General features: G+C 37.7%; 1 protein-coding gene across 6 annotated transcripts in view; it reads right to left on the reverse strand.

Moving 5' to 3' along the window:
• Positions 1-18,464, reverse strand: part of JAK2 (Janus kinase 2) — a 96,058-nt gene that overhangs the window by 24,756 nt on the left and 52,838 nt on the right. For all 6 annotated transcript variants that reach the window (XM_039566910.1, XM_039566909.1, XM_039566914.1 and 3 more), the window contains 11 exons: positions 15,116-15,239; positions 14,225-14,342; positions 13,673-13,818; positions 12,088-12,409; positions 10,073-10,192; positions 7,524-7,681; positions 6,722-6,833; positions 4,866-5,052; positions 2,603-2,730; positions 1,969-2,103; positions 244-331 (listed from right to left, as the gene is read on the reverse strand). In XM_039566910.1, the coding sequence (XP_039422844.1) occupies positions 244-331; positions 1,969-2,103; positions 2,603-2,730; positions 4,866-5,052; positions 6,722-6,833; positions 7,524-7,681; positions 10,073-10,192; positions 12,088-12,409; positions 13,673-13,818; positions 14,225-14,342; positions 15,116-15,239 (1,638 nt within the window). The remainder of the gene's footprint in view (positions 1-243; positions 332-1,968; positions 2,104-2,602; positions 2,731-4,865; positions 5,053-6,721; positions 6,834-7,523; positions 7,682-10,072; positions 10,193-12,087; positions 12,410-13,672; positions 13,819-14,224; positions 14,343-15,115; positions 15,240-18,464) is intronic.

Here is an 18,464-nt window from a genome sequence, read left to right on the forward strand (position 1 = left end):
GGTTATATTCACATTGACTGTACTTTAAACAAGTTTTCCCTTTTCTTTGTTTTTACTATTAACTAGTTCTCAGATACCAAGACTAATACTACTGCAATGTGAACATGTATTGGCTGTCCAGCTGGTGTTGAACTTGGGTTGTTTTGTTCATTTTTTCCCTGGTTTTACCCAAAAACAATGTCAAACTCTAATGAGAGATGTATAAAAAAAACTGGTACAAAAAGATAACTAATTTCTACTTACTCTCTTCTCCACAGACGCAGACTCCATAATTTAACACCAAATGTTTGTAAGAAAGTTGGCTCATCATACTTGCTGCTTCAAAAAAGGACTTTTTGGCAGGAGAGGGAGATTGACAAAGAAAATATATCAGTGAAAACAAAGCCCCAAAATTCTAATAAATTTACTAAAACCATTTTTTAAAATATTTTAACTTCCATCTCATTGCAAAGACCCTAATGTAACATATTTTATATTGTTTGTTGTTGGTTTGTGTTTGGCAACTGTTTCTTGTTTGGTTGGTTTTTATTTCAGTTTTTTGGTTGTGGAGGGTTTTTTCTAATTTTCTTTTTCTAAGTAACAGTACACATTCCAGATAGGTTAATGATCTCTTTTCTCTGCAGGCACGTGTATCCCAACATTTTAAAAATAATCTTTTTTTTTCCAGTGTCAATTAAGTAAATAAAGTAAACTGAAGGCAAATTCATCGTACAGGACTCACTTTCTAACTTAGTCCACCATAATGCACTATTCAGTTTCACAATTTATTTTTTTTAGCACATTATTTAGTTAAAAGAGAAAAAGTATTATGTAATTCATCCATTACTGCAAGACCTTTTCCAAGTTTGTCAGGAAAGTTTCAAATGCTTTTATTTCTTTCTTCATTTTTTATTCCGTTCAGTGGCATCTCCACCTACACCTGTGTACTGATTATTCACCCAACCAACCAAAGTGAAAATGAGAACATTTTCCTCCAGGTGACTGTATTTTTGTTTCTATACTCTGAGCTTTTAGTAACTGATTCATACTTTATGAATCAGTTAATATTCATAAATAAATATATTACCTGTGTTATCAAAATTATAATTTTTTTTTTATTGTTTTCAATAGTCCAAGGTGTATGCCTACACTGCTTATGAATACCAGCCATCTGAAATGTCTCTTTCTTTTTTACTTGTATTTTCATACAGATTTATCTGAAACAATTAAAAAGTTCACTAAATAGTGTACTGGTTCTCTCGGCTTGCTGTAAACATAGCTAGATAATTAGAAATTTGAATAAATTACATAACATAATCAAATAAATAATAAGCAGTATATGAAGTATATATTACATTCCTATAATAAACACTACTACATCTTGTGAAAGTCTTTAAATTCTCACATACACAGTCTTGGGCTCAATTACACTACCAGTTCGTTATTTTTTTGCACAAAGGCGTTTCAGGTCTGCTAAAAGCTTCACTCAAAAAGTGACGTGTCTCAGTGATTAGGGGTGAATCAATGTATGGCAAGATTTTCTCATACATAAATACTTCTGATTATTTGATTTGACTGGAGAATCTGAAGACAGTCTACCCAGAGGACGTGTTTTTCCATAAACAGTGGTCCCTTGTCTGTAAATAATGAATTACTGGTTAAGACAATCCTGTGGCAATACCACCTCTCCCCTGGTACTTTAATTGTATAAATTAACTGTTCTCCAGTTCTCAGTGGGTAAGCTCTGAATTCTCTCACAGATGGCAGGAACAGGGGAAATAAAATACAAACGCGTACTTCCCAAAGCCAGTCTCAAATCCATACTCTCAGTGTCACAATTCCAAGCATTAGCTTGGTTCAACATACAACCCCCTACCATATGACAAATACTCATTTATGAAGTAGATGAGTAACGCTCAAGAAAAGTAGAAAAGTAATGCTCAGCATAGCATGGACAAATGTTACGTAGCAGTCAACAATCACACCAACCTCAGAGTAGTTTCTGTGCACTTTATCCAGCACCTTTAAAAGAACTTCAGTTTGATGGAGCTGGCCATAGTCTCCCACTTCTTTCCTCACACCTCTGAAAATCTTAGTAAATGTGCCCTGTCCAAGACTCTCCTCCTAAGAAGGAAAGGATACAGATAGAAAAAAGCATAAAAAAACCTGCCTGTTTCAAAAGATATCTTAAAAAAAAATCCCAGCATAAACATATGCAAATCTTTAGAGGTGTGCTGGCTGTAGAGTTCAGCTGAGAGGGAAATGAAGCAACTATATCAGAAACATCTTAAATTTTTGCTTGTTTTTTATTGACTACTCAAGGATCTCAGAAAATAACTAGCTGCAAGAACCAGAGAAGAAGCAATTCCATTAAATCTGTATTTAGACATCTCTAGAAGCAAACAACTGCTATTTGCAGTCAAAATGATGCTTCTCAATTACAAAAAAGAAATTATTTGCATTACTGGAAAACAAAATAATTTTTTTTCCACAACTCTAAGGAAAGATTACAGCAAAATCTCCTAGCTCAGGTAAGATTCTTTTAAACACATACTGAGGTTTTTAAAACTTGGTGCATATTAAACCCAACTTCTGCAGTGGAAAAAGCAACTAATGGACTTACGAATATCAAGTCCTCATTACGGATTTTGTGAAAGACCATCTGATTGACATTATTGTGTCTCTGTAGTGTAGGTGATGAAGGTACATCAGAAACGCTATTGCTTCTGAAGACTAGGAGATTTGATTTATCTGGGAGAAGAAAGAGGGAAAGGAAAACCAAAGTAAATTTGTAAAATATAGAACTAAACCAATATCATTTCAGAAGGATTATTAATGAGGGGCTGCTAATTCAACACAAACAAGATATCACATTGAGATCAGTTTATTTTAAAAGCCACACAGTATTTAATTTAAATCAAAGTCTGATATTTTCTAATCAGCAAAAGCATCTAGGTTCACTCATGGGTTTTATGTTTTTTAAGTATTCCTACTTTTGACAAACATTCTGAAAACATTCCTACCTCCTTTCACATTTAACTGCTGCAGTATTTCTAGTAACAATTAGGGACAGAAAACAGGATGTAAATTACCTTCTTTTATATTACAAAGTAGAGCAGGTCTGATACTAAAATTAAATCTGAAAAGTATATCTTTGTGGCTATCTGCTCACATCCATGATTATATTTATTCAATAAGTTATCATTTTGATGCATATAAATTTTAGGTTTCAATGGAACAATGTTACAAAATTATTCTCTGTTATGTGCATACATATTTACTTGTTACATCTTTTCTAAGGTTTTGAATCCATTGGCTATTTTCAATCACATTTGAGAGAAGCAAAAGTTATATCAAATAGTCTGTTCTGACAAGTTTTTCTTTAAATAGGGACTGATAGAGACAAATATTAACTGTAAGAAGTACTACTTAGAAGGGCAGAATTTTAAAGATTTCATGAAGGAAATAAATACTAATATCAAAGGTAGGCAAAAGAATTAAATGCAAATTCCAGAAAAATCCAATCCTCAGGCAGGAGGTCTATTCCATGTGTATTTTTCCAGTGTTAAAAAGAAGCTGAAACCACACTGCAGACTTGGCATAATGCAGCTAAGATCAACCATGACAGAAATTCACTGACACTGTTGGTTCCATTGCCTATGGAAGTGTTCTCTGCGATAAAGAATCCATTTAGTAGCTCTTTCCTTCTCAACACATGAAAACACTTGGTGGAAGAAGAAATGCTGCTGCACACAATCCACTGCAATTAAGAAACCAGTTTTGCTTCTAATCATGAAACTGGCTACCATAATTACTTCTGGAAGACTATCTTACACCAAATTAAAATTTGGCAGACACTTGAAAACTATGACTAAGAAGATGAGCAAATAGGTTACTGAAATTTAAAAAAACCCACACAAATATATCACAGAAACACAGAATATTCTGGGTTGGAAGGGACCCACAAGAATTATCAAGTCTAACTCCTGACTCTGCACAAGACCATCCCCAGGAGTCATAGCACATGCCTGAGAGCATCATCCAAACACTTCCTGAACTCTCTCAGGCTGGTGCTGTGACCACTTCCCTGGGAAGCCCATTCCAGTGCCCAGCCACCCTCTGGATGAAGAACCTTTTTCTGATATCCAACCTAAACCTCCCTTGACACAGCTTCAGGCCATTCCCTTGGGTCCTGCCACTGTCACCATAGAGAAGAGATCAGTGCCTGCCCCTGCTCTTCCCCTCACAAGGAAGTTTTAGACTGCAGTGAGGTCTGTCCTCAGGCTGCTCCAGGCTGAACAGACCAAGTGCCCTCAGCTGCTCCTCCTACGGCTTCCCCTCCAGACCCTTCACCATCCTCGTGGCCCTCCTTTGGACACTCTCCAATAGCTTTGTATCTCTCTTATCCTGTGGCACCCAAAACTGCCCCAGCACTGGAGGTGAGGCTGCCCCAGAGCAGAGCAGAGCGGGACAATCCCCTCCCTTGCCTGGCTGGCGATGCTGTGCCTGATGCCCCCCAGGACATCCTGGCTGCCAGGGCACTGCTGACTCAGGTTCAACTTGCCATTGACCAGGAGCACCAGGTCCCTTTCCACAGTGCTACTCTCCAGAATCTCATTCCCCAGTCTGTACACACATCCAGGGCTGCCCCACCCCAGATGCAGAATCTGACGCTTTTCCTTGTTAAACTTCATACGGTTGGTGATTGCCCCATCCTCTAATTTGTTGAGGTCTCTTTAAAGGGCCTCCCTGCCTTCAAGGGTATCAACAGTTCCTCCCAGTTTTGTATCATGTATCTACCTGAGAGTCATTTAGTATTAACTTATTTTTAAGTCTTTAATCTAGACGTTAGAAAACTTTCTGCTTAAAAATAATCTCTCTCTTACCTTTTGGTTTTGGAGGACAGCATTTGATGAACTGGAAAATTATGCTGTCTGAACGGACAGTTTCTGTCTGGTAACAGGTCAAGAGATCCTTAAGGTTACTAAAACTCCTCTTGGTTCCACTAAGATTATATTCTCCGTTCTCATTCTTCGTAATTAAGCAGTGCTTATAATCTGTAATACTGTCACGCTGCAGAAAGTTTTCCATTAAAAATGAAATTGATTAATATTTAATATTTGAAAGCTTATTTAAATGTATTGCACTCTACTAATTAATGAAAGGATGCTTCAGGAAAATATGATCATAACTTGTTATTTTGTTCTCACTATGTAATATGGATTCTGAGAAAACATGACTCTACTCCCATCACTGGAACTAGTATGCTGATGCTAGAGAAAAACAAACGTTAATGAAACCTGAAAAGATGGAGCTGAGAAAACAGATAATGGAACCTAGGAAAAATCCTTCAGAGCAATTAATGAAAGCTTATTCATCCTGACATGGGGTTACATCAAAACAAAACTCTGTTGGAAGCAATAACCCCAATGCTTACACTCCATGTTTGTTTGGCAGGCATTTGGAGATCTCAGCTGTAGTGCTGCTTTCCTGTCATCTCCAGTACAGTTCTAAGAAACTACTTCCTAATACAGATTTTCAACATGCACTGAATTATTTTTACAATGAGTCTTGAAAAGATACCATTAAACATTTTTAAACAAGCTGAATTCTTACTAGTGTTTTTGTGGTCTTGTATTTCAATACTGCAGGAAATGTTCCAGCAAATTCTGAATATAAAAAGCCTTCCAATGACTTGCACAAGACTCAGAAAAAGGAAAAAAAAGTTGTGGTGAAGTCACTTAAAGGCAATCGTAGTCTTCTGTTGCAAGCTTGGCTCTCAGCTTTGCCTCTCTAAGCTTGTTCAGGAACTGATTTCTTTGTCTACAAAATTCCCTATCAAACATACTTCATTGACTGGACATAACATTTCTCCATTCACACATCAGCATTACTTGGTCATTTTCAGAGATGTACTTATCTCTGACAGTATTAGCAAACTTATTAGCTTGCTGTACACCAGCAGGAAAATTCATGTTTTACTTTCCCTAGCTAAAACCACAAAGGCAGCTCTGCTAATGTAATTAAAGAGAAACCCATTCTTGAAACAACACCATGCAATTATTTAACAGCAATATTAAAGCATTATATTATCACCAGCTGCAATGTCACAGAGAAGAGGTACATCTGGTTCTCTGGCTGCATGAGAACCATATGCACTTACAGGGTGGCTTTCTCTCTAGCTAACACCAGATGTACCCAGGAGATTTGTGTTGATGTAATAGCTGTCAAATAATATGGCTGGCCCAGCACTGGGGATGGGGATAGGACCCAAACCCAGAGGAACCTGCGAAGGAGACACTCTCAGATCATCAAAGGCTGTATGCTCAATCTAATGAAGCCCCAGTCGTGAGGGGGGAGGAGGTATGTGGAAAACCCAGGGAAAAAACCTCAACTAAAAACCTCCAAACTTTAAAAAACAACAGAAAACCCACCAAATTGCTCCATCTCCCAAGTATTTACCACAGTCCCAAGATCCACGCTACTATCTCCAGAACTCTTAAACTCTCTTCCCTCGGCCTGTCTTGGCCTCCTAAGCATGTGGTATGTGCATTAGCAATTCTATACCAACTCTGATGTATCTCACAAGACCCTGAAAGTTTGCTGTCTGACAAAAGTAGCTATAGAATATACACATCAGACTAACTTTCTGGAGGGAAAATTCAGAATCATTTACTGAACATCTCAGGCTCATTGTTATATCACAACAAAGATTAAAGAGGCACTAAGATAGAATACAAACCTCTATAGCAAAGGTAAGGAAGTACTTTTTAAAATCTTTGGGACTGCAGCGAAGGACGTAGAAACCAGTCTGATTACCCGCTTTCTTCAGTTTACTGATAGCAAAGTCCATGCTACAGTAAAAAGAAATGTTTAATATTGCATAATTTAAAAATTCAGGAATATCAGAGGTTGAGTAATGAGCAACATTAACAGATATCTAGTATCACAACAATTCAAACTTTCAATTTTGTACAGCTTTCTTTAAGTTAATATCTTTATTTTCCAATATATAGGGTGGTAAAGAAAAGTATGTTAAAAATTTTTAATACTGAATCATCACAATTATTTATCCAATGAGAAATGTTAGGGGCTAAAAAAACTATATTCCCCACAGCTTATGATATGGTTTTTGACATGCATTATGAAAGAAGCTATAAAAAAATTGCATAACAAATCAACTAAAATTAGCAAAACATTAGTGTGGGTGAAAAATGTGTGTTTAACTAGGAAAAGGGCTAACAAGAAAGAAGAGCTGAAATAAAACAACACTCGTTACAATAAGAACAAATTTCCTCTTAAACAAGCCTTGCTAACTATTTCTATCCTTATCAAGGAATGATCTTTCCACTTAACTTTTGTAACATGTCAAAAAGGCACTGTATTTTGCAAAGTGAAAAATAAAGAGGAAAAATACAAAGCATTTTATGTTACATAAGTGCAATAAAAAAAATATTTTAAGATGCCTACCACAGCTGACAGACAACTAAACCTCATCTTCCAAAAATGATATCACACTGTTGTATTACTGAAAAAATACTTACAAAATTGGTCCATGACAGTTGCTTTGGATATTTTCAAGGACTGATGGTGGTGCTACTTCTTTACAGAGATAATGATGGGCATCCGCTGTTAATCTGTAATATCCATCAATTAATGATACAAAGGAGAGAGCTTCTCTTAATGACTGAAATTCAGCCTCCTGTTCGATCGCCAGAGAACAATGGGGTGTGGGGGGGGAGAGAGAGAATTTCAATTTTTAAGAGGCAACAGAAAATTCCTGGATATGATAATGCTATAAAAGATATGCATATATGCGCACATTAAAAACATGAATAGAAGCAGTTTTTAACTGATATTAGCATGTTCTATCTTCTTTCTATCATTCAAAACTTGATAGCAACGTTCAGTGCTCAAAATCAAACCCAAACCAAACAAAACAGAGAATCAGTGGATGCCTTATCCCTGGAATGGGCTCTTTTGAGCAATCTGCTCTCATGGACTGTATCCTGACCCATGGCAGGGGTGTTGGAACCAGATGATCTTTAAAGTCCCTCCCAACTCCAACCATTCCACGATTCTGTGAAATCTGCCATAAAAAAAAACCCCTTACTCTAAATATATGAAACAGCAGAGGAATGCCACTATGAAAGAGTATTTGAAAGGGAAAAACAAGTAGATGCAACTCAGCATCCAGATACCTACTGCACTGCAATACAGTGTTGTTCTTTTTCCTAAAGGAAAGCCTTTACTTACCAAAGATCTATATGTTTGCCTTCAAGTAGAAAAGAAAAATCTCTACGAAAGTACCCGCCTGAAAACTTAACTACTAGTCAGCAAAAACTGGCACTCTGAGCTGGATCATAGATAAAAGATGAGCTTTTACTACTGTGAAGACACATACAGTGGATAGAAGCACGGAGAAAAACAATGTGGTCAAAGGAAAATGGGTGTGAAAAAGGTCTTATGCACAGTATGCAGAACAGATAAAAGCAGAACAAAATTAAATCCATCTGCAACAACATATTTATTGCTGCAAATAAAACAAAAATAGAGAAGCATTTTCTGAGTCACCCCTAGGTTTCATTCAGTAGTATAACCCAACAGAACAGCCTTTAATATGTGTTTGCCTATGACACTGGAGACCCACCTAGCAGCTGAACACAATTATTTGGCAGTTTCTTTGCTAGAGAGCAATAAAAAAACCCTGGTGTTTTTGAGTAAGTGTCAAGAATTTGGAGCCTTCAAACTCCTTTTTAAGAGGACCTGGAAATAACGGCAGCCTGTGGTGCAGACCATGGTGAGGCAGCTCTGCCTCTGCAGCCCACAGAGGTCCATGGTGGAACAGAGATACACCTGCAGCCTGGGAAGAACCTCATATCACAGAAGGGGGATGTGACTCAAGGAGGTTGTGACCCCATGGGAAGCCTACACTGAAATATACTTGTTGGCAGGACTTGTGGCCCCATTGGCCACTATGGACCTATAGAGCAGTCTGTTCCTGAAGAACTGCACCTTGCAGAAGAGACCAATACGGGAACAGTTCACGAAGAACTGCAGCCTGTGGAGATGATTCACATTGGAGAAGTTCACAGAGGACTGTCCCCCATGGGAGGGATCCCTTGCTGGAGCAGGGGATGAGTGTGAGGAGGATTGAGAGGTAAAGACAACATGTCATGAACTGACCACACTTCCCATTCCCAATCCTCTGCACTGCTGAGGGGAAGGAGGTAGAGAATCAGGAATAAAGTTGGCCCACAGGGAAAGGAAAAGTGGTGGGAAAATGTTTTTAAGATTTATCCTCATTACCTTATTCTGAATTGATTGGCAACAAATTCAGTTAATTTCCCTGAGACAATTCTGTTTTGTCCATGGCAGTAATCGGTGAATGCTCCTTAAGGACAGATCCTGATAAGGACAGATCCTTATCTCAACCCACAAGCCTTTCATTATATTTTCTCTCCCCTGTCCAGCTGAAGAGGGGAGTGATTAGAGCAGATTTGGTGGGCACCTGGTGCTTAGCCAGGGTCAGCCCACTCCACAACTCTGTGACAGTTATACCTGCTAGAAAACCTGAGTCAAGTGCAAGGTTGGAGTTAAAGCAAAAACTTTTTACATCTATGTATAAAATAGTTTCTGAAAGATCTTCTTCAAAGAATTGTAAACAGTAAAAGCAATGACATTAATTTTATCCTGATACTTATTTTATTTTATCATTGCTTCAGAGTATTTTGAAGCCTTTTTCAATGTGTTGGTCTCTAGCAGGCAGCTTATCAGGACACCATGGAAACAGCACACTTGAGAACTGAAACCATGGACTCAGGTTTAAGACTAATAAACAAAAGAACCAATCTGTGTACCAGAAATTTTCCTCACATATAAATGTCTACTTCAATTTCATTCCAAGCACACAGCTTTGAATGCAGAAGAGCTTTAGTGTTCTGATACACCACTTACACTGCTGATAAGTGTTTAGTGTTATCTCATGCTTAATTAACATGGTCATGGATTATACAATACTATGCATACAACAATCACACAGCCTGCTCAAAGCAGTATCTATTTTAAAGAACAGCAACCAAAGTAAACAGACCAGATTCTTGCTGTCTTGTTTGTGAATGGTGACAATTCTTCTCTCACTGGAGCCTTCTTGGCTTGCTTGTTTAATGCTGACATCAATGATATCAGGAAAATCACAGTATGTTTGTAAATCCTGCAAACAAATATTATATAATTTCAGTAATAACATAAATGGCAATTTAAAAGCCTCACCTATTTGCAGCACTGGAATTCCCACAACTCTGAACTCATAAGCTAGCAACAAAGAGGATTATAAAACCTTAAACATGTCATTACAGGCAAATAAAGGATTTTTTTCTTTATGGAATCATCACTAGGAACATAAATTAAAGAACAGACAGGGATCCAGGAACTGTGAACATTAATATCCACATATGGGTTTGGGTTTTTATAACTGTAGATATTTCCTTGCTCTGTAGTATTTTGTGAACAGTGGAACATTTTGTTCACTTTTTTGAGAGGGCTTTTTTTTTGTGAGCATACTATTGGCATCCTGATTAAACATGTTTACAAAGCCTTTTAACAATACAGAATGTCATGAGTTCATTCAGAGTGACACAAGCTGCAAAATCTGTAGTAGGAATGAAGAAGAAGTGTAAGAAAAGGTTGTCCTCTCAGTCCTATCTACTTGCTCATCTGGTTGTTGAAAATGTCAACTTGCGAAACAAATTTCTTCACAATCTATTCCACACGTGTCATTACATACAAATAAATAAAAATTACTTTTCAATTCAGTACCTGAATGACAATTCATCAGTAAAGTTTACTGAAACAAGTTATGATCATGTTTACAAGCAGCTGCATTAATTCATTCAGTTTTCAAACTATTTATAAAGTTTCTTTACCAGTGAAAATATATGCAGTGTCAATAATGGAATGATAATATTTTTAACCATGAAAAAATAATTTGGCGATCTTTAGTAAAAAATATTATTCCTTCAAACACTACTCTTAGTAAAGGCTTGGTTGACAAGCCCAAACAGCACAGTATGCTTAAATTTTGCACACCTAAAACCAGAAATTGCAAAATCTGACATTTATGATAGCTCCTGCCAGAGCAACTGGCACTTACAGGAAAATTAGGGAAGGCAGAGGGCTGATACATAACTATGAATGAGGTAATTGTCAGTCTACAAATAATCTGAGAACACCACACTTTAAAAAATATGGACATGTAATCAGGTTTACTCTTTGCTAAGTACTGAAAAAACCCACTAGTATATAGCATTTTTACAAATTATTACAGCACACTGTAAAAATAACAACCTTTTATAGTTTGATCTTACCTGCTATATATTATGAATCAAAAGTACCAAACAGAAGCAATTATTTTGAAAAACTCATACATGCTCCACTTTGCCTTTACTTTTACCTTTGGAAAATTCCCGCACTCTCAATGCATACTGCTTTGAGTTTCTACCAGGTTTTGGCAAACTCAGCATAATGAACAGTCACGATGGGAAGTCATACACACACAAAATAATACCCTTAAATAAAAATGCAGCAGTATGTGATTACTAGGCATTAGGAACCATTACTAATCCAATAGGAACCATTTAGCACCTAATTCCTGAACAAAGACTATATGGACTCCACACTCACAGAGATGTCACTTTAAATTTGCTAACTGAGGCACTGGCAGGTGTCCAACTGCAGCAGGAAAGAGGTATAGGGAAATTAACCTGTTTGGAGTCCTTAGATCCCTGTTTTCAAAGAGAATTTGGGGAATTTCTGCATTTTACCTACACCTGGGGCCATGGTCATTACATTTCCACATTTTTTATATGTCAAGCAGAGAAGTATTACACAACTTTCTTCTAGTATTTCAATAAAAAACTGATTTTAAAATTTTGCACTGTTTAAGTCAACATATTTCTGTGATCCTCAGCCATGTGGAAATTGTATCATTATTGTGAAGTAAAATTTGCCTACCAAATTTGCTTGAGCTAAATCAGAACTTCCAAAATAAGCTTATTACTCTGTTCCATAACAAACTGCTCAGTTATCAAAATAATTTTTAAAAATTACCTGCTCTCCAAGTGTCTCACAGTCTTTAAGTTTTCCCCTTGAACACTGAATTCCACCATTTCCAGTTATTACAACGGTTGCAAAACTTTCCTCTCCAGAAGGACCTCCACCAGGTTCTTTTACTTCAAAAACCTCTGAATAGAAGGCAGGCTGAAGGGTTTCCAGATTTATGAGATATTTAAGTTTCAAGTTTCTGGCAGTGGCTTTGCATTGGCCAAATTGTTGTATAAATTTGCGGAACCTGTACCTTATTCTTTTTCGTGTCAAAATGTGGTAGTCTTGGATTTTTGCTCGCACACACTTAGGTAAAAACATTTTGTAGCTGTGAATACATAACCAGAAAAAAAGGTTACTAATTTTATTCATTAAATCCAGCAAAGATAATTAGTTCTGTGCTAAACAAGTCAACATTGAAAACACTATTTCCTCTAAATGTACCGTTATTTTTTCAGCTGTAGGATAACAGAGATCCTCTCCTACATCTGTAATATGTTCTTTCAAACACAACGCAGTCTTCTTCCATTTTCCATTTTTACCCTCACTCAATTGCAACATAAATAACATAATGCATTTTCCATAAATTCAAAGATGTCTGTTCTTTCATTAGTGAAGTTCTGAGGTAAGGCAGCAGAAGTTACATAATTGCTTTGTTTGGTGTAGAAGTTGTGAAGAGGATACTGCACGGCAACTACATGGATAAATGACAGATTTCCTGGCTGAAAATACAGGTGGGTAGAATACAACACTGTGGTTGGGTCTCACTGAAGTTCCTATCTCACAGTCCATAGTCTGTATCAAGACATGAAAGAGCTGCAGTTGTCATCCTCAACGAGCTGGACTCATTCTGTTTCTAACTTCTCCCATTAGGTTTCATTAAAAAACAAACATCAACGAAGTACCAAGCAGGGACAGAATTAACTCAGCTGAAGCAGAAACTGATAGGATTGATACACCCAAGCGAACTGACAAACTCAAGAAAGTTTAGCAGAGATCTGGAGCACATGACATGAGAGAAGAGGCATATGGGAGCTGATTCGGTCAGCCTAGAGAAAAGAAGGCTCAAGTTCTACGATTTATCTCCTAATAACATGAAAGGACAAGAGAAGATTATCGGTATCAGAGAGTGGACTGATTAGGTATAGAGAAAATCTTTCTGTGGTCATGCACAGGACAAAGCTGCACAGAGATATAGGGGAATCTCCACATCTGGACATTTTCAGAATTTGACTGGATGAGGCCCTGAGTCACTTCATCTACCTTTGAAGTCGGCCCTGACAGGAACATGGGGTTGGATCTGATGACATTCAGAAGGCATCTCACCTCAAATTATTTCTTACATATTTTCTCAGATAAGAAGCTGCTGCCTTACCTTTCATTAAGAGTCAAATCCATGTCTCCAAATCATGAATGGCCATCATTACACAAATTTTCTTTTAATTTCTAGTTTACACAATAGGTAAATTTATGTAACCATTAGAATACATCAACTGCCAACAGCTGAACACCTCCTCCTAAATACTAACGTGCAAAAATACAACATTTAGGCATCAGATAGATGTGAAACAGTTACAAATGACAGAATCACCTGACTGAATTGTAAATGGCCATTGGGGTTTGGTCCTTTTCTTTGGCCACTCTCATCATATCTAGAACAGCCATTCCAAGGCATTCTTCTTGTGTTTCATGAGTAACAGGCATCTGTACCCATCCATCCAAAAAATCAGCTCGCCACTGAGAAAGGATGCAAGAAAACAAATGAAAACTGTAGTAGTGCTGTTTATCAAGAAGAAGGATTTGGGGTGCAGTTGTTGGGGGGAGCTGCTGTTGTGTTGTTTGATTGTTTATGTTTGGCTTGTTTGGGGGGGATTTATTGGCTTAGTTTTTTAAAGACTGAATGACCTACTTCATCCACAAAAACATGTACTTATTCATAAGGAGTACCAGCTGCTACCATGCTTAAAAGCACTGTTTTGAACTTCATCTCTCCAAATACACAATAGGACATGGAATTTAATTTCGAGCTTGAGAGGGCTTCAAGCCTTCAAGAGCCTACAGAATTACTAGGAGAAGATGGAACGGGAATAAATACTAATAACCTTTACCAATCTGCATTTAAAAACAACCACGCAAATCATACCTGTGCGAATAGGTAAGACATGACAAGATCGTCAAGGACAGGGCTTTCTGCACCACGAAGAATGCCATACCGGTATGCTCTGTTGCTGCCACTGCAATACCAGTGGGGAAAATAAAACCTGGTAGGAAATAAATTTAAGCAAACATCAATAAACAGACATTTTGGTTACCAACATCAGACATTACTGCTCTCATACACATGAAACTAGTGCTGGCTGGTCTGGAGGACCACTATGAAACCCCAGTTAGTCAATGAAGGCTTCAGATCCAGCAGTTCTTGGTGTTTTAAAGCACTACAGTATTTAAGCAGGGTGATATACTGTACTGATAGGAATAAGGACTTTTGCTAAGTTATTCTCACTAATCAGAACACAGAGAATCTTATTAGCGTCTTCCAGTTTCTTTTGAAACAGTTCCTAAAGAGACATTCAGGCCAAATTACACAATATAAAGACACTAAGTAATTAACAAAAGGAAAACTGTGACGATAGTTTTAGCTGTCCAAATTCAAATATAAGGTTAGGGAAAAATGGTTGTATTGCAGAAACATGCATGACTACACAGGGTAATTACTCTGCATTTCAAACAGGCAAGCACAAAGGAGATGAGATGTATCATTATTAAGAAAGGTATTATTTTTACTTCTGCTGTATTTTTATTGTTTGTTTCTTCAATCTGACAGTGGTAAACTAGACAGATAAAATTAATAAAGTACATAATTCATATCACTCCAATATTTTTTGATTCTTTTAGCTCCTTGTTTTCCAGAAAGCACCAGCAATCTGTCTATAACTTCTAAGAGAAACTACAGCTCAACTAAATATCATATTGGTTGTGTTTTCTCAGGTTTTTTTAGCATGAAAAGTGTGTAACGTTTTCTTTAGATTATTACCTTATCCGGTAAATTAAGATGAGTCTGGTTGCTTCATCTACATGGAAGATGTGATTTGGGGGATACCACATTCTGTCTGTTTCACTCATGAGCGCAAACATGTTATGATACACTGGCATGATACCTACATGAAGAACAGAGAAGCAAACATCTATAGGAAAGTGTTTTCGCAAAGTATTAAAAAAATACTGTGGGTTAAAAGTAGATTGCCACAGAGCTCTACTGCTACTAGCAGCAGGTATCAATATTGCCAACAACACAGCAATCATGATCCCATAACCTCCAGGCTGCTTTGCCAGTTTAATTTCTCATTCTTCCTTTATGTTTTCTGACTGAAGACTCTGTTCACCTGTTGCCCTATTCCTCACTGTTATATTACAAGACTTTCTCTGTATGGCTTTTAATAAAACGTCTTCTTAGCCTCTTGGTTTAGAAAAAAGCTTACAACAGTAGATTTTTTTTCTTGCCTTTCCAAAATCAGATCATTTGATTTGAGCTTTGATTTTAAGACTAAGCATTGATTTTAAGACTTTAGATTGACATAAAAATTAGAAGTAAAGCGACACAAAGTTATAATGACTAGGACAACCACAAGCCATTTCCATTTTAGTAACTCAGTTTAGAACAAACCCAAACATATATTATTAAAATAAAACAGGAGGGGAAAATATTTTTTTCCCCTCAACAACTTTGAATTATTGTCAGGGGTTAACGTAAGCATAGTCTCGGAAGTGATGTTCTTGCAAAGGGGTGCTTACAGCTTCCTCTGTGACCTGACAGAACCTATCAGATGGCCAGCTTGAATACAGACAAGTTTTTTAGCCACTTAAATTGTGACCGCCTCTGTGATCCACACTTAGGAATAGACAAACCCCGGGCAGAGCTCCCTCTGTCTCATTTCTGGCGCTGGGACAGGTGGCTGTGGGTCCTGTGCAGGGGCCAGCGGGCCGGGCCATGGCCATCCTGGAGCCATGGGCCCTGTTCCACCTGTGGAACCCCCCCCCCCCCCCCCAGCCCTGCTATGGGCAGACAGGCGGCTCCCCCTCTCCAGTGCGGCCAAGATTCAGCTGAAGCTGCCCTGCTGCCCAGCACAGATCATGTGACCAACAACGATAAGCAAAATTCCAGCTGCAAGGCTCGGGTGAGATTAACACTTTTAGTGCTGTGAAGAGCTGAAAATCTGAGGGAGGAGAAAGAGGAGATGCTTAAAGCTGAAATTCTGTGGTAAAGCTATGATGTATCAGAGTACCCGTTGTAATTTCATGAAGGCATGGGGGGGTGGAGTGTTCAACTTGTACTTGTGAGCAAAAGCACCTGCACTGAGATAGGCAGATGCTGAAGCAGCTGTAATTTCATGAGAAATTTGAACAGGGAGAGATGGAAGCAATGAGGACTCTTACTCCAAATGGAAAAGGAGAAGACCTCAGTTCCTAGAGATGCTCCCAGAGATAGTCCTAGAGATGAAGATGAGGAAGACCCTTTGCTCCCAGGGAAGGAGAAGGGCCTCTGTTCTTAGACATGAAATGCTCCCAGAGATGGGTGAAGAGAACTTTTGTTTCTGAATGGCTCAACCTTAAAATTGTACCCCAGTAATTCAAGAGTGGACCCTCAAAAGCAGTTGTGGGAAAAGCTGCAAAGTCATGGGAAGGGACTCACATGCGAGCAGAGAACCAACCCGGGCGGCTGTCTCATTGTGATAATGTTTTCATAGCATGGACAAGAGAGACTCCTCTTTCTAAATGGACTGAACGAGGTTATTATGGAAGTGATAAACAGACTGAACATCTCAAGGGTTGTCTTTTTACATTGCCACTGGGAGAAGGGAGAAGTGTTCTGAAGGCGTGGTATGGTTTTTTTTTTTCTTCTTTTAGGTCTGTTAATAAACTTCTTTATATTCTTTCAAGTTTGGCACCTGCTTTGCATTTCTCCTAATTCTTATCTCACAGAAGATAAACAGTAATGAGTATTTTGGACCAAACCACTACAATTATGCTACTGATAACTGACAAGCAATCCTACTTAATCTGAAACTACAGAAATCAGCTGAGCATCAACTGTTCAGCAGCACCAGAATTTTAACTTGGCTTTGAGGCTCCCAGCTGAAACACAGCCTAATCACTATGCTGTGCTGCAGTGTTATGCATCCATGTGATGCCAGTGTTAGATTTGGAAAACAGGTTAAGTGCCTGAAAACGGACAGCACAAAAGGATGAACTGCAAGTACTGACACATATATTCTGTCTTTAGAATTAAAGATAGGAAGAGAAACAGGCCTAAAGGCCAGAGAGGAGGATGAAAAATTACAATGTCAAAGTCACAGTAGGTCATATCTAAAGAAAACTTTACATTAAAGCAATACATTTGGAGTAAGAAGACAAAAAAAGAATTAAAAAAGAACAGGTAAAGACAATAGAAATAACTTTAAACGACCTTAAGAGACAAAAGAGTTCTGGGAAAAGGCAAAGTACCCACACCCTTATTCAAAGACTTAGAATGAAGTAACTGAAATTCTCACAAGAAACCAGAAGAAGAAAAAAAATCCTTTATTTCTTTCTGTTCTAAACAACATCTAGGTAATTACTGAAGGGGGCAGACCCCACATTTCTTTCATCACATCTAAACTGCATGTAAGACAATCAGAAGAACGAACAACCAATCAACTTCACATACAAAACTACATAACCCTTTGGAACAAAACGTATTTTGGTCTTAAACAACAACTAGTTTATTAAATTGATACAGAAAACGGTTTGCCCCATAGGGGTTCAGTAAGAGGGCTAAGAACTAGAGTTCTATTGTGCAGTTGTGAAGATGAAACTGCTGAAATCTGTAGGCTAATCATCTGACACTTTCTTAAACCAATGCTCTGCAAAACATACCAGAGTTGCAAGTCCTAACACGACTTTCTATGAAAAGGACTCATAGACTTAAGGAAACTAGAGAAATGGAAAATAATTACATAAGGCAACGAAAGAGAAACCAAAATGAAACAAAACCTCCACAGAAAAAAACCTGAAGGGATTAGTAACTGAAAGACTGGCTGTAATTCTAAATGTTGCAAATCTACGGCACAATAAGACATATTTGATCCATCCAAGTTTTGAGAAATTTTTTATGGAGTTAGAAAGAAACCTATCCCATGCAACTAAATATTGTTCAATTTCATGTCTGTATCCCAAACAATTTCAGATCAATTACAGTGCAATGCATGTAAGAATCACTATGCTAAACATCATTCAGGGCAATGCTGAGTATTTACCTATATACCTAGTGAGACCTACCTAGTCTCAGTAATACATTTACCCAAACTACTAACCATCCCATGTAAGCACACTGAACAAGAAAACAT

The sequence above is a fragment of the Corvus cornix genome, chromosome Z, assembly GCF_000738735.6.
Source record: "Corvus cornix cornix isolate S_Up_H32 chromosome Z, ASM73873v5, whole genome shotgun sequence".
Taxonomy (NCBI): domain Eukaryota; kingdom Metazoa; phylum Chordata; class Aves; order Passeriformes; family Corvidae; genus Corvus; species Corvus cornix.